We start from the raw sequence: 16,830 nt of genomic DNA on the forward strand, positions 1-16,830 counted from the left end.
CAAGCTTTTTAGTTGCTTGCTTCCAAACTTCTTTCTGAAATTTCTGTACAAATGGTGCATACAAAACCTTTGCTCAGCGCCAGGCAGTAGGTCTTGTATGGCAGGAAGCAAACCCTGTGTATATACTAGTCAGTTAGTTTTCATATTACAGAAATAGAAGAACAATGAACACAAAAAAATATGGAAACATATAACCTTTTGCTGGTCAGACATAAATGTGCAGAACCTACATACATCATCACCTCCCAGGTCCTCAATCAGCAACTCCAGAAACTAGGTCCATGTGTCTTTGTTCTCAACTTCAACTACTGCATAGGCTATAGGAAGCATTTGGTCATTTGCGTCACGACCTACAGCAATGAGTAGCTCACCCCCATATTGTCCTTTCAAAAAACAACCATCAAGGCCTATGATGGGTCGACAGCTGACAAAGCTGTCCTTGCATGCCTTTAGACATGTGTAAATTCACATGAAAATCTTCTCATCATTAACATTTTCCACTTTAACTTTAACTGTAGATCCGGGATTTGATCTGATTATCTCATGAGCATAATCATAAATCCTTCTATACTGATCTTTAAAAGATCCTTCAACCACCTTCGCTGCTAGTTGCTTTGCCCTATGAGCCATTGAAACTGACACCTTTGTATTCCATTTCCTTGCAGCTTTATTACGTATATCAACCAGCTTCAAATTAGGATTCTCTATTAATGTGTTGTCTAAGGTTTTACTCAACCATTTTGAATTCATCAAATTTATACTAAATTCTCTGCTGCACTTATGACGGTTTTGAACTTTCCTAAGCTTCCATGTTTGACAGGAAATCAGAAATCCACAATAAATGGACCATTCGCACTTTCCTTGCGCCCCTAAACATCTCACCCGCACTCTTTCCTTGTCATTTTTTTCAAACTTCAAGTTCCTACCAGCATGAACAGCATACGTTCGTACCCAATCAACAAATTGTTCCTTGTCCACAAAGGTTGTCCCCACCTCCCATTTGTAATCAGCCATGGACTTAGGCTTCTTAAATGTTCCGTTAACGATTTTGACGGAGTTAACGAAAAGGAGTTGATTGAAAACAAATTACGAAAAGTAGGACCAAACTGAAAACATTTTCAAAGGTAGGACCAAAGTGAAAAAAGTGGTCCTAAACTAGGACCAAAAGACTATTTAAGCCAAAATGATATATTCAGATATTCTCATTTGAAAAAGCGAAAAAGAGGAAGATGAAGAGGTGTTGTTTGCGCGTGAGAAAAGTAGGGAAAAGAGGAAGCTTGAGAAGAAGCTGAAGATGTGGTGTTCGCCATGGTGTTGTGTGTGAGTGATCCAGAAACAGAGGAAGAAGTTGATGAGGTTTAAGAAAGAGAGAGAAGAAGCTCTGAAGAGGTTTGAGAAAGAGAAGAAGACAATGAAAAGGTTTGAGGAAGACAGAGAAGAAGCCAAAGAGGTTTGAGAAAGAGAGAGAAGTTTGAAAGAGATGATATTCTGTGTGGGATACGGAGAGTGAGAACAAAATGTGTGAGATTGTTTTGTTTTTGATTTATTTATTCTGAGAAGATGATGACACGTAGTCATTTTTTCCTATTGTAGAAAGAAAAATTTGAATGCAAATGATTTAGAAAGATTAAAATATTAAAAAAGTTACCCTTTATTAGTTCAATTGTTAGTTCACAATTGTATATAGTATTAGATTTCATATAAGGAATGTAGAATCACACAACTCTATAGGTCTTTTATGACTTTATTGATCACTGAGATTATATGACATCATTTCTTTTAACTCTATTGCCCCAACAAGAAAAAGAACAATACCTGTGATGTAGGAGATAACCTTCGATATTTTTATTAAATATTTTTAATTAAAAATTAGAATTAGTTTAAAATTAAAATTAAAATAAATAACATTATAATTAAAGATTTAAGAAGTTAAAAATCAAATAAAATATTATAATATTGTAAGATAATTTTATGTAATTTTTATAAAAATTAAGTATTTTGTACTAGTTATTTTACATCTATCACACCTCGTATTGAAAATTATTATAACATTCTATACATAATTCATATTTATATATAGAATATCCACAGATGAATCGATCAAGAAGAGTGACAGCAACACTTATTCTTTATTATTCTGTTTAAATTATACAATTTAGATATCTCTTTAAATTGAGTAATTTGTAACAGCTGAGCACTTATACAATATTAAAAATTAATTATAACATTCCAGATTGGATAATTTATATTTAACACAATTGAATTTTAAATACATAATAAAAAGGAAACATTTCACTAATTTTTAGATTAGATAATCTAAATATTAAATATACTTCAACATTGATCAATTAAAAAAAATATGTATTTTAGATTTGCAAATACTTTTTTATAGTATAATTTGAAGTAATTTGAAAAATATTTTCCAGTTTCAAACAATCTTTTATTTAAAAAAATAAATAATTATCAAAATTTAAACTTCATATATAAATATATATATATATATATATATTTATATATAAGTAAAAATATTTTTTTATATATAAAGATGATTCTATATGTTGCGTACACATTTCATAATTTTAAATTTATCTTTTATAATATTATTTATTAACCATTTAAAAGTAATCCTAGATTGATATTTTCTTAATAAATATTGTTATGAGTTTTTTTTTCTTATTTTTATTTCTTAATCATATTTATAATTTTTATGCTAATATTCAAGTATTTATTACTATTATATTCATTTTTTTAGCTTAAAAAATGCACACCTGTGTATTTATGTTAGTATAAATAATTGTAATTGAATCAGAGTGTTGTTCTTGATGTATTTATTTTGATTATGAAACTAAATGAATGATAACTATTTTAAATTGATTTGTAATTTATGAATGATTTCATGTCAATATAATATTGACACAGTAAATCTTAGTTCAGTGTTAAATTTTAAGTTAAAGAGTTTTATATTTAAGTTAATACATGCATGAAAGTTAATATATATATATATATATATATATATATATATATATATATATATATATATATATTCTATTGTTAGATTTGTTGTATGCGTTCCGTAATGATTTTGAGAAGTTGAAAAAGATTGAAAGGAGTGATTAAAAATAGCAGAGTAAAGCAAAAGTCTGGAAAAGTAAAAACTAAACAGGGCAACTAGATAGAGAATTGGAACTGAAGCCAGAATCCTAATTTTCCACCAGAAGTCTCTACACAACTCAGTCCAACCGTAAAATTATTAATTCTAAATCAATTCCAGTCCTAAGGAAATTAAATTCCGAACTCTTTTTTATTTGTTTGGTGGTCAAATTTTGAACTATAAACTATATACTGTTAGACAAAGCTGCATGGAGTTCAGAAAAGTTCAAACGTGCGAGCCATAACAGTAAGACAAGCGTTATACAGAACCTGAATCCTGATCGGGTAAATGTTCCTCCAATTCCGGCGTAAAATTTATTGGTGCACCATCGTTGTTATACTGTTGTAATACCAAAACAGATGCTGTTGTGGGGTAATCTTGTGATGCCAACAAACCACCCACAGGTCCTAGTTCAGGGCATTCACTGCTTTTCAGAGCACATGCAACTTCACTCACTGGCCTTGAACCCACAAGAAATAGACTGGAGCCATTAACCTCACGGATAATAGCAACTGTTTCTGCCGCATTTTTAACTATTCTCTCTTCATAGTTGATGGAGTCATCATTGGCTGTTTTCACCTTAAATTCATCGAGGAATTCTTCATCCTGTGAGATTAATTTGGTACTGGAGGAGGAGTCACCCACATCAACTCTTAAAATCTCTCCTTCTTTAGGTGGTTCAACTACAAAGCGAATAACCAACAATCTGATGCCAGGATGCTCAGCCATACGACCTCCGTATGCAAGGGCTTCACGATCATCACCACCACCAAAGAAAAGCACCGTAACACGGTAAGAAACATTACTTGCAGAGACATGGGAGGTACCACCGAGCCCGCGATCAACAAAAATTCCAACCGAGCACGGTGCATGCTCAAGTACCCTTTTGTTAACCCATCGAAAATCATTTCTAGTGATGTTTAGTGAACCATCCAAACTCTGATGCTTATGAAATGGAAGAATAATGACTGCGGCTTCCTTCCTCTCAGCAGTTGCACAAATGTCTTCATGTATGCTATTCATAGATGAGATGGCGGTCATTGGCCGGATGGACACTTGACTCAGTTGCCTGTAAGCCTCAAACGCTACAATAACATGGTTAGAATGTGAATGAGAAGCTTTGTTCCAGAATGGCAACCCATTTCTTCTTGCTTTATGTACCATTAATATAGATGAGGACCTCTCAGAGAATTCTTTAAGGTGCATTGCATACACACAAAGATCATCACGCTTCTGGATTCCTCTTGAAGCCTCAATCAAATTTATCATCGATGGAATATTTCTTGCACCATGGAAGCAGGCGAGAATCCTCAGTTGGCTATTTGCATTTTTCCTCCCAATTGTTCTATGTTTGTAGTCCGCTATTCCTCCCTTCCTTGCAGGCTTATACACGGCCATCACAAGAGGAGTGGTGACAAAGGTAGTGAAAACGGCCATGAGAACCATGATGGCGAAGGTCTGATCATTCAAAACCTGGAAATGCATATTTTTAATATTTAACGGTAATAGATAGGATAGGAAAGTGCACCTTATTAAACTGATTATATGGAACAATGAGAGTAAGAAAATTGAAATTACCTTTCTATCTTTGCCAATGTTGAGGACTATTAATTCAACTAGGCCTTTGCAATTCATTAAGAACCCCAACACCAGAGCCTCGTTAAGAGGTACTTTACAGAGAAGGGAAACAACAAAAGTCCCGAGAATCTTTCCAAAAGAAGCTGTAAATATAACAAAAGCCAGAAGACCCCATGATTGCAGACCCTTTATGGTGGCTACGTTAGTCTTCAATCCACTTGACACAAAATAGAGAGGGAGAAATAGACCAGACACAAGATCCTCTACTTTCTCCACAAGAGCACTGGCAAACGGTCCATCATTTGGAAGCAAAATTCCAACAACAAAAGCACCAAACATGGCATGGATTCCAATAGCATCTGTGACAAACCCAGCAGCCAGAACAGCAGCTAATGTACCACATATGTATATCTCTTCAACTGGTTCACCTTCATGGCATCTTTGGCTCACCCATTTGAAAATTGGAGGAACAATGATTATTGCACAGATGACAAAACCACATCCCGCTAAGAAGACCCACAGTGACACAAGTGGAGATCGCTCATGGCCTGACAAGGCAACAGCCAGAGCAAGCAGAATCCAGGCAGCTATATCATTAATTGCTGCAGCTGACATAGCTGTTCTGCCAACATTTGTGGTTAGAAGTTTTAACTCAGCCAAAATACGGGCTAATACAGGGAATGCAGTAATGGACAGAGCAACACCCATAAATACAAGGAATGCGGCATTATCTGAACCTTTGGCAATAGATTGTTTCAAAACAAATGATGAACCAATTCCTATAGCAAAGGGTAGGTTTATTCCTGCCATAGCAATAGCAATGACTCGCTTTCCAGATTGACGAACAGATTTGAGATCCAACTCCAGGCCTGCTAAGAATAGAAAGAATATAAGGCCAATGTTTGCTAGAGTGTCTAATACTGTAAGACTCCTGGGTGGGAAAACTGCTTTCATATAGCTTTCATTCCGTCCAAGAGCTGATGGACCAAGAAGTATTCCTCCCTGTCAACAGCAGTCATACACATTAAAACCGTTATACATATTTTGGCACCAGTAACATCTATCCTGACTAAAACATTGTTTAAAATCATATTGCATTCTATGATAGATTTCACGTTGAATGTGAGACTTATTTAGAGAAGCGCAACACAGTGAAGTCTATAGACTATGAAATTTTATAAATATGGAACATCAGGTCTGGAAAGTAAGTCTACATGACAATTGACGCATAACCTAGTAGCAATCCAACTTGGTTAAGAAGTAACTGATGCCTGGTTCAATCCCTACAAGTCATATTGCTCACTCTTGGCCCCAGTTGCTAGGATCGCCATGTGATCACTAAAAGGAAGAAAGGAAAAACGAGAGGACCGCATCTTTCTAATAAGTAATATTTAATTTTCTTATTGAAAAAAAGTTAAATTAGGGGGAAGGCACACCACTTATAAAGTCAGGAAAGACAACAAACCGTAGCAAGGATTGACAGTAAAATTTATATACACCTACCAACAGAGAATAAATGAGTTGAACCAAATAAAATTTACATACACCCCGTTAGTTATTAATCGTAGTACGAACTACAAAATATAAACTCAGATAATTAAGATCGATTAACACTAAAGAAAATAAATGAACTTACAATAATCTCTGCAATAACTCTGGGTTGCCTTAAAGGTTTTAGAAGATATGCCAGTCCCCTTGAGACCACAAGAACAAGACATATCTGCAAAATAGCTAGGGGAAGCGCAAAATCAAGAGGGTCGTCTCCCTGAAACACCCCGTTTGATGTGACTTTCATCGGCGCTTTTCTATACACTATTCCCCACATACGCGCTTTTTATTGTTATTGGTGTGATTCATGTAATCACTCATTCAAATTTATAATCAGTTGTTTGTCCTTTTTTTACATAAACCTATTCTTCAGGGATTCTTAGTTGATTTGTTTCTTCCGTAGAAATAGCCATGATATATTCATGGTTCATTATTATACTCTTTTTCAGTTTCTGCATTGGTCACACATAAAGGCCTGTAACCGTTTCTGAAATTGGTATCAACACTACCACACGAATCTCATACCAGCAAACGAGAGAGAAGAAGTTGAGTGAAATATTTAACTCTATTGATCAATTTTATAAACGGGATATCGAATTTTAAAATTAAAAATTATGGTATATTTATTAAATTAATTTGAAATTATAAAAGTATAATTAAATTTAATATAAATTTTATTTTATAAAATTCAATAATAATATTTTAATTGATTTTATAATAAAAATGTATTTAAGTCATTTATATATATTTTTAATAAAATGTATTATATATAACTATTTTAAATAATATATTAAGATTTAGATAATTAAAATTAAGAAATCAAATTTAATTTTGAATGAAATATTGAGTAAAAAGTGTAGAAAAATATAATAGTTGTTTCTCTAATAATAAAAATGATTGACGATATAGAAATTGTTGAGTAGACTTAATAAAGATACAAACATTAGACGATACAAAAAATGTGAAGAGTAAACGATATAAAGTTACAAATGATAGATTGTGCATATAAATGTAATGTTTAATTAGTCAGGTAATACTCACTCTCTTCATATGTGTCAGTTTGGTACTCACTTTTAAAAATGTGTCAATCAGTTTGTTCGCTTGAGAAACTCAAAATAAAATCGACTTCTGGGTTCTTACCTGTAAAAAAACGCATAAAAAAGTTAGATCTGACAAAATATAAGAAGAAAATGAGATGCTTGCTTGAGAAAGGTGATAACACTTGCGAAAAAAAAGATACAACATCATCAGATCTGTTTAAAAAAATGATATATTCAGATATTCTCATTTGAAAAAGCGGAAAAGAGGAAGATGAAGAGGTGTTGTTTGCGCGTGAGAAAAATAGAGAAAAGAGGAAGCTTGAGAAGAAGCTGAAGATGTGGTGTTCGTCATGGTGTTGTGTGTGAGTGATCCAGAAACAGAGGAAGAAGCTGATGAGGTTTAAGAAAGAGAGAGAAGAAGCTCTGAAGAGGTTTGAGAAAGAGAAGAAGACAATGAAAAGGTTTGAGGAAGACAGAGAAGAAGCCAAAGAGGTTTGAGAAAGAGAGAGAAGTTTGAAAGAGATGATATTCTGTGTGGGATACGGAGAGTGAGAACACAATGTGTGAGATTGTTTTGTTTTTGATTTATTCATTATGAGAAGATGATGACACGTAGTCATTTTTTCCTATTGTAGAAAGAAAAATTTGAATGCAAATGATTTAGAAAGATTAAAATATTAAAAAAGTTACCCTTTATTAGTTCAATTGTTAGTTCACAATTGTATATAGTATTAGATTTCATATAAGGAATGTAGAATCACACAACTCTATAGGTCTTTTATGACTTTATTGATCACTGAGATTATATGACATCATTTCTTTTAACTCTATTGCCCCAACAAGAAAAAGAACAATACCTGTGATGTAGGAGATAACCTTCGATATTTTTATTAAATATTTTTAATTAAAAATTAGAATTAGTTTAAAATTAAAATTAAAATAAATAACATTATAATTAAAGATTTAAGAAGTTAAAAATCAAATAAAATATTATAATATTGTAAGATAATTTTATGTAATTTTTATAAAAATTAAGTATTTTGTACTAGTTATTTTACATCTATCACACCTCGTATTGAAAATTATTATAACATTCTATACATAATTCATATTTATATATAGAATATCCACAGATGAATCGATCAAGAAGAGTGACAGCAACACTTATTCTTTATTATTCTGTTTAAATTATACAATTTAGATATCTCTTTAAATTGAGTAATTTGTAACAGCTGAGCACTTATACAATATTAAAAATTAATTATAACATTCCAGATTGGATAATTTATATTTAACACAATTGAATTTTAAATACATAATAAAAAGGAAACATTTCACTAATTTTTAGATTAGATAATCTAAATATTAAATATACTTCAACATTGATCAATTAAAAAAAATATGTATTTTAGATTTGCAAATACTTTTTTATAGTATAATTTGAAGTAATTTGAAAAATATTTTCCAGTTTCAAACAATCTTTTATTTAAAAAAATAAATAATTATCAAAATTTAAACTTCATATATAAATATATATATATATATATATATTTATATATAAGTAAAAATATTTTTTTATATATAAAGATGATTCTATATGTTGCGTACACATTTCATAATTTTAAATTTATCTTTTATAATATTATTTATTAACCATTTAAAAGTAATCCTAGATTGATATTTTCTTAATAAATATTGTTATGAGTTTTTTTTTCTTATTTTTATTTCTTAATCATATTTATAATTTTTATGCTAATATTCAAGTATTTATTACTATTATATTCATTTTTTTAGCTTAAAAAATGCACACCTGTGTATTTATGTTAGTATAAATAATTGTAATTGAATCAGAGTGTTGTTCTTGATGTATTTATTTTGATTATGAAACTAAATGAATGATAACTATTTTAAATTGATTTGTAATTTATGAATGATTTCATGTCAATATAATATTGACACAGTAAATCTTAGTTCAGTGTTAAATTTTAAGTTAAAGAGTTTTATATTTAAGTTAATACATGCATGAAAGTTAATATATATATATATATATATATATATATATATATATATATATATATATATATTCTATTGTTAGATTTGTTGTATGCGTTCCGTAATGATTTTGAGAAGTTGAAAAAGATTGAAAGGAGTGATTAAAAATAGCAGAGTAAAGCAAAAGTCTGGAAAAGTAAAAACTAAACAGGGCAACTAGATAGAGAATTGGAACTGAAGCCAGAATCCTAATTTTCCACCAGAAGTCTCTACACAACTCAGTCCAACCGTAAAATTATTAATTCTAAATCAATTCCAGTCCTAAGGAAATTAAATTCCGTACTCTTTTTTATTTGTTTGGTGGTCAAATTTTGAACTATAAACTATATACTGTTAGACAAAGCTGCATGGAGTTCAGAAAAGTTCAAACGTGCGAGCCATAACAGTAAGACAAGCGTTATACAGAACCTGAATCCTGATCGGGTAAATGTTCCTCCAATTCCGGCGTAAAATTTATTGGTGCACCATCGTTGTTATACTGTTGTAATACCAAAACAGATGCTGTTGTGGGGTAATCTTGTGATGCCAACAAACCACCCACAGGTCCTAGTTCAGGGCATTCACTGCTTTTCAGAGCACATGCAACTTCACTCACTGGCCTTGAACCCACAAGAAATAGACTGGAGCCATTAACCTCACGGATAATAGCAACTGTTTCTGCCGCATTTTTAACTATTCTCTCTTCATAGTTGATGGAGTCATCATTGGCTGTTTTCACCTTAAATTCATCGAGGAATTCTTCATCCTGTGAGATTAATTTGGTACTGGAGGAGGAGTCACCCACATCAACTCTTAAAATCTCTCCTTCTTTAGGTGGTTCAACTACAAAGCGAATAACCAACAATCTGATGCCAGGATGCTCAGCCATACGACCTCCGTATGCAAGGGCTTCACGATCATCACCACCACCAAAGAAAAGCACCGTAACACGGTAAGAAACATTACTTGCAGAGACATGGGAGGTACCACCGAGCCCGCGATCAACAAAAATTCCAACCGAGCACGGTGCATGCTCAAGTACCCTTTTGTTAACCCATCGAAAATCATTTCTAGTGATGTTTAGTGAACCATCCAAACTCTGATGCTTATGAAATGGAAGAATAATGACTGCGGCTTCCTTCCTCTCAGCAGTTGCACAAATGTCTTCATGTATGCTATTCATAGATGAGATGGCGGTCATTGGCCGGATGGACACTTGACTCAGTTGCCTGTAAGCCTCAAACGCTACAATAACATGGTTAGAATGTGAATGAGAAGCTTTGTTCCAGAATGGCAACCCATTTCTTCTTGCTTTATGTACCATTAATATAGATGAGGACCTCTCAGAGAATTCTTTAAGGTGCATTGCATACACACAAAGATCATCACGCTTCTGGATTCCTCTTGAAGCCTCAATCAAATTTATCATCGATGGAATATTTCTTGCACCATGGAAGCAGGCGAGAATCCTCAGTTGGCTATTTGCATTTTTCCTCCCAATTGTTCTATGTTTGTAGTCCGCTATTCCTCCCTTCCTTGCAGGCTTATACACGGCCATCACAAGAGGAGTGGTGACAAAGGTAGTGAAAACGGCCATGAGAACCATGATGGCGAAGGTCTGATCATTCAAAACCTGGAAATGCATATTTTTAATATTTAACGGTAATAGATAGGATAGGAAAGTGCACCTTATTAAACTGATTATATGGAACAATGAGAGTAAGAAAATTGAAATTACCTTTCTATCTTTGCCAATGTTGAGGACTATTAATTCAACTAGGCCTTTGCAATTCATTAAGAACCCCAACACCAGAGCCTCGTTAAGAGGTACTTTACAGAGAAGGGAAACAACAAAAGTCCCGAGAATCTTTCCAAAAGAAGCTGTAAATATAACAAAAGCCAGAAGACCCCATGATTGCAGACCCTTTATGGTGGCTACGTTAGTCTTCAATCCACTTGACACAAAATAGAGAGGGAGAAATAGACCAGACACAAGATCCTCTACTTTCTCCACAAGAGCACTGGCAAACGGTCCATCATTTGGAAGCAAAATTCCAACAACAAAAGCACCAAACATGGCATGGATTCCAATAGCATCTGTGACAAACCCAGCAGCCAGAACAGCAGCTAATGTACCACATATGTATATCTCTTCAACTGGTTCACCTTCATGGCATCTTTGGCTCACCCATTTGAAAATTGGAGGAACAATGATTATTGCACAGATGACAAAACCACATCCCGCTAAGAAGACCCACAGTGACACAAGTGGAGATCGCTCATGGCCTGACAAGGCAACAGCCAGAGCAAGCAGAATCCAGGCAGCTATATCATTAATTGCTGCAGCTGACATAGCTGTTCTGCCAACATTTGTGGTTAGAAGTTTTAACTCAGCCAAAATACGCGCTAATACAGGAAATGCAGTAATGGACAGAGCAACACCCATAAATACAAGGAATGCGGCATTATCTGAACCTTTGGCAATAGATTGTTTTAGAACAAATGATGAACCAATTCCTATAGCAAAGGGTAGGCTTATTCCTGCCATAGCAATAGCAAGGACTCGCTTTCCAGATTGACGAACAGATTTGAGATCCAACTCCAGGCCTGCTAAGAATAGAAAGAATATAAGGCCAATGTTTGCTAGAGTGTCTAATACTGTAAGACTCCTGGGTGGGAAAACTGCCTGCATATAGTTTTTATTCCGTCCAAGAGCTGATGGACCAAGAAGTATTCCTCCCTGTCAATAGCAGTCATACACATTAAAACCATTATACATATTTTGGCACCAGTAACATCTATCCTGACTAAAACATTGTTTAAAATCATATTGCATTCAAATGATAGATTTCACGTTAAATGTGAGACTTATTTAGAGTAGCGCAACACAGTGAAGTCTATAGACTATGAAATTTTATAAATATGGAACATGAAAAGCTCTGGTCACATGACAATTGCCGCATAACCTAGTAGCAATCCAACTTGGTTAAGAAGTAACTGATGCCAGGTTCAATCCCTACGATTCATATTGCTCACTCTTAGCCCCAGTTGCTAGGATCGCCATGTAAGCACTAAAAGGAAGAAAAGAAAAACGAGAGGACCGCATCTTTCTAATAAGTAATATTTAATTTTCTTATTGAAAAAAGTTAAATTAGGGGGAAGGCACACCACTTATAAAGTAAGGAAAAACAACAAACCGTAGCAAGGATTGACAGTAAAATTTACATACACCTACCAAGACAGAATAAATGAGTTGAACCAAATCAGAGAACAATAACCAACCATATGCATCAATCCCCGTTAGTTATTAATTGTAGTACGAACTACAAAATATAAACTAAGATAATTAGATCGATTAACACTAAAGAAAATAAATGAACTTACAATAATCTCTGCAATAACTCTGGGTTGCCTTAAAGGTTTTAGGAGATATGCCAGTCCCCTTGAGACCACAAGAACAAGACATATCTGCAAAATAGCTAGGGGAAGCGCAAAATCAAGAGGGTCGTCTCCCTGAAACACGCCATTTGATGTGGCTTTCATAGGCGCCGGGCAAGCATGTCCAGATGTAGCATTGGAAGCCATTTCAACAATCCGAAACCCACAGCCAAGACAGATCCACCTAAATTTGCAGAAACAGGGATCTTAATCCTATATAATGTAACTCTTTTCTATAGACATTAAAATAGTTTTAAAAAACCAATATGAGAACAAGATGTGCTAATATTAAGAAAGAATGTTAGAAAACAGCAAGAAAAAACCGATCCAGCATAATATCGAAGAAGCTACAACGTAAATCTCGCAATGCAAGATATTCGGTACAAAAAACAATAAAATCAAGTAACAAAAACCACGAGTAATAAATAATCGGGAGCACACCCCAAATCAGGGTAACAACTATTTTTTTCAAAGACGGCACCTCTCCCACAGTCAAAAAAAAGTCATTCTGCCAGCAACTCAAACAAACGAATTGCAATATGCCTCACTCTGTTCTCAAGATTTTGTCAAGAGTCTTATGACCCCAAACCTTTGAATTAATAATATATAATAAAAACTTACGTAAACAGTAAACAATAAACAATAATAAGCACATTTCGGAGTGGTTGAATTGAACAGAAACCAGTTAAAAAGAAGACACATCATTAACAGTAATTTTCACTTGCATGTTCCAGCGCATAATTGGGTAGAATATTTGAAAGCAAAAAGATTATTACCTAAGAAACAGAGGAAGCAAAGAAAAGAGAATCACTGAGAAATCACCTGTTCAACGTGAATGGTTGGTGAAGGAAGAATAAGAATGGGATTCACTTATTGGTTCCTAATGCTCCTTGGATTTGATTCCTGGGAAGAAAGAAGATACTTACAGAAAGGGAACGGAAAAAATGTGGGTCCAGAATCCAAAAATGGACTATAGCACTTACCTGCGACTAGGAAACAGTGGGCACCGCCTTCAAAACCAGATTGAAAACTCCTTCATATTCACCATAGAAGAACTTAAAGGGCTTTTTATTTTTGGACGCTCTTTTTATTTTTTTGCATGATAACTTTGACCTTCCTATTCCAATATTTATTTAATATTGATTCATAGGCCCATCTTTATCTTTGACTTTTTGCACTGAGTCACGTATCGCGTATGACTTTTATTTATGGAGATTAGTGCAAATTTGAGTATTTATCTTTTTAAAAGAATATCTTTCCATATTTATTAAAATGAAAATATTACTAAAATTATAACAAAATATGATTTTATTATATTAATTAAACTATCAAATAATAAAATGAACGCGTATGATTTTATTATGGAGGAGATCAGTGCAAATTTGAGTATTTATCTTTTTTAAAGATATCTTTGCATATTTATTAAAATGAAGATATTACTAAAATTATAACAAATTATATTTTATATTAATTAAACTATCAAATAATAAAACGAATTATGTTAATAAAAGTAAAACTACAAACTAATTGTATACGTTAAAAGTAGTTAAAAAAATGGTTAGGAAGAAGAATCTTTTCTTTATAGATAAAATATTGAGACTTTACTAATTTCTGATATATTGTTTTTTTAATGATTATATCTATTACAGTAGTTAACAGATTAAAAATCTTGAAATATTGGTTAAATTGATTTTTAATGATAGGTTGAAATTAAAGCATTGTATATGTATATAATCTTCAGAATCTTAATGTAGACACTATTAATTTAAACACATTTAGTCCCACTCATCTTATATAATATAAAAGAAGAAAGAATGAACAATAAGATTGTTTTTAAAGGTGAGTATTTAAAAATTAAATGGTGGATCTTGAACTGCGGAAAGTCCTGTTGTCCACTCCACAGTGACATCTTTAATTAGTCTAGTCTAATTTAAAAATAATAATTTAATTAATTAATATGCTGATAGTGACTTTTCATGTTACTGTTAGATCAGGAACCCCACCACTCTCTGTGAAGCAGAATAAATAATTATTTATTTATTTTGTTTATTAAAAGCTTATATGCATTAAATAAAGGTAGAAGCAATTAAAAACTTGTTATGGCAAAGATGAGGATAAATAAACTTTAAACTTTTAATATATTTGATTTGAAAATTTTAAGAATTGATAGATATAGTTATCTTAATTTAATTTTTATTAAATATAATTTGTTAATATTTAAATTAATTATATTATTTGATATATTTTGGTTTTAATATCAGTTGAGCAACTTGTTTATACGTGTTAACAAAATTTAATAGATTTAGTAAGATTCAGTTAAAAAAATTATACCATTTACTTTTTAAATTTAAGAACTAAATTATTTAAAAGATTTCAAATATTGTTCTTCAACATAAATTGAAACTTTAACACTAAAATATTTAAAATCAACAAAAACCTATTATTTTTAAAGAGATATTTAACACATTATCTATAAAAAAAAAAGTTTAAGTAGTTTATTAAGAACAATAATAAAATGTATATGACCTATTACTGATATAATTTAAATATGATAAGATTATTAATTTATACAATAATTACTTTAAATTCATGATAAATAAATATGTTTAATATATATGTTTTGCCATGACTGAATCTTATTACAGTAAATATTTTTATTTTACTAACTAGTGTCCTTAGCAATTAATACGCATTAAAATTTACAAAAATTAATAATTAATTGTAATCTGCCTTATCATAATTAATGTAATTTTATTTTGTTTAAGATGCATGCTAACATATGTTGTAAGGGTGTTGCCTAAGAAATAATTAGTACGCATTAAATTTATCATTTTTACATTGAAATGGAATAATTAATTATATTAATTAAAATAATATAAATACACATAACTAATTTTATAGAAACAAATATATCTTTTAAAATTTATAAGCAATCAAAATAAGTATTTTGAAAATTAAATTTCAAGTTGATACTTTAATTATTTTTTTTTTAAATCTTTTAGATGTTTAATACTATTTTTTATTATTATTTTTATTAATTTAAAATTTTTACATTTAATTATATTTTAATTTTTATAAATACAAATGTATCCTTTAAAATCTGTAAACAATCAAAATAAATATTTTGAAAAGTCAATTAAATATCAAATTGATACTTTAATTAATATTTTTTTTAAATCTTTAAGATTTTTAATATTATTTTTTGTTTTTTTTTGTTAATATAAATTTTTCATATTTAATTATATTTTAATTTTAATAACATTGAAATATAATTATTTTATTATTTTATTATTTTTTAAATTTTAATTTTTAATTTTTATTGGTAAACATTAAGTAAAACATTTCTTCAATGTTCATCAATAAAAGTTAAAAGAAATTAAATAATAAAATAACTGTATTTTAATGTTATTAAAAATTAAAATATAATTAAACATAAAAGAGTTTAAATTAATAAAAAAATATCAAAAAATAGTATTAAACATCTAATAAATTTTCAAAAAATAAAAATAAAAGTTAAAGTATCAATTTGAGCTTAAATTGAGTTTTCAAAATTCTTATTTTTATTGCCGAGAGATTTTAAAAGATATTTTTGTATTTATCATATGTATTTATATTATTTTAATTAATAAAATTAATTATTTCAGTTTTCAATCTAAAATTGATAAAATTAATTCATATTTATTATTCTTTAACCAGTGTTTTAAGGGTGGATAAGCATTCTTCAATTTTTTTTGTGTGTATAAATTATATTTTGAGTTTAGAATGAGTTATATAAATTTTAATATGCATTTTCTTAGTTATTGTTAAAATAAAAAAAATGTTAAAGATAAAAAGGATAAAATTACGATAATAAATATGAAAATAAAAAAAAAATATATTTTATATGAATAGAAGATAACCTTTTTAGCAAATTACAGGATAATGTGTGAAATATATGCGAAAGAAAGGAAAAAAAAATTCATAACTTATATATATCATGATATATTTTAGATAATATATTTACTATGCTATCGCATGTGTATTGTTATTTTTTTATAATAATAA

The 16,830-nt window shown here is 30.8% G+C and overlaps 2 protein-coding genes across 5 annotated transcripts; both read right to left on the reverse strand.

Moving 5' to 3' along the window:
- Positions 1–3,149: 3,149 nt before the first annotated feature.
- Positions 3,150–6,577, reverse strand: LOC114174720 (cation/H(+) antiporter 18-like). Its single transcript, XM_028059562.2, has 3 exons — positions 6,366–6,577; positions 4,730–5,731; positions 3,150–4,624 (listed from the first exon to the last, which is right to left on the reverse strand). Exons 1-3 carry the CDS (start codon positions 6,552–6,554, stop codon positions 3,410–3,412), a joined length of 2,406 nt encoding a protein of 801 aa, XP_027915363.1. The 5' UTR covers positions 6,555–6,577; the 3' UTR covers positions 3,150–3,409.
- Positions 6,578–9,506: 2,929 nt separating this feature from the next.
- On the reverse strand, positions 9,507–13,884 carry LOC114174337 (cation/H(+) antiporter 18-like). 4 transcript variants are annotated; one of them, XM_085669346.1, is made up of 5 exons: positions 13,770–13,884; positions 13,609–13,689; positions 12,733–12,970; positions 11,087–12,088; positions 9,507–10,981 (listed from the first exon to the last, which is right to left on the reverse strand). In XM_085669346.1, the coding sequence occupies exons 3-5, from the start codon at positions 12,931–12,933 to the stop codon at positions 9,767–9,769; spliced, it is 2,418 nt and encodes an 805-aa protein (XP_085525472.1). In that variant the 5' UTR covers positions 12,934–12,970; positions 13,609–13,689; positions 13,770–13,884; the 3' UTR covers positions 9,507–9,766. The 4 variants fall into 4 exon arrangements, with proteins under 4 accessions (XP_085525472.1, XP_027914975.2, XP_085525475.1 ...); XM_028059174.2 differs by lacking the exons at positions 13,609–13,689; positions 13,770–13,884 and adding an exon at positions 13,563–13,582; XM_085669349.1 differs by lacking the exons at positions 13,609–13,689; positions 13,770–13,884 and adding an exon at positions 13,268–13,387.
- Positions 13,885–16,830: the final 2,946 nt, after the last annotated feature.

The sequence above is a fragment of the Vigna unguiculata genome, chromosome 2 (assembly GCF_037176805.1).
Source record: "Vigna unguiculata cultivar grain cowpea cultivar isolate G323 ecotype 2 chromosome 2, ASM3717680v1, whole genome shotgun sequence".
In the NCBI taxonomy this organism is placed as follows: Eukaryota; Viridiplantae; Streptophyta; class Magnoliopsida; order Fabales; family Fabaceae; genus Vigna; species Vigna unguiculata.

Coding starts and splice junctions, on each gene's coding strand:
- LOC114174720 (XM_028059562.2), bottom strand. CDS start 6,554: ATGTGGGGAATAGTGTATAGAAAAGCGCCGATGAAAGTCACATCAAAC. Junction 5,732..6,365: donor GAGTTATTGCAGAGATTATT/GTAAGTTCATTT, acceptor TGCTGTTGACAG/GGAGGAATACTTCTTGGTCC. Junction 4,625..4,729: donor ACATTGGCAAAGATAGAAAG/GTAATTTCAATT, acceptor ATGCATTTCCAG/GTTTTGAATGATCAGACCTT.
- LOC114174337 (XM_085669346.1), bottom strand. CDS start 12,933: ATGGCTTCCAATGCTACATCTGGACATGCTTGCCCGGCGCCTATGAAA. Junction 12,089..12,732: donor GAGTTATTGCAGAGATTATT/GTAAGTTCATTT, acceptor TGCTATTGACAG/GGAGGAATACTTCTTGGTCC. Junction 10,982..11,086: donor ACATTGGCAAAGATAGAAAG/GTAATTTCAATT, acceptor ATGCATTTCCAG/GTTTTGAATGATCAGACCTT.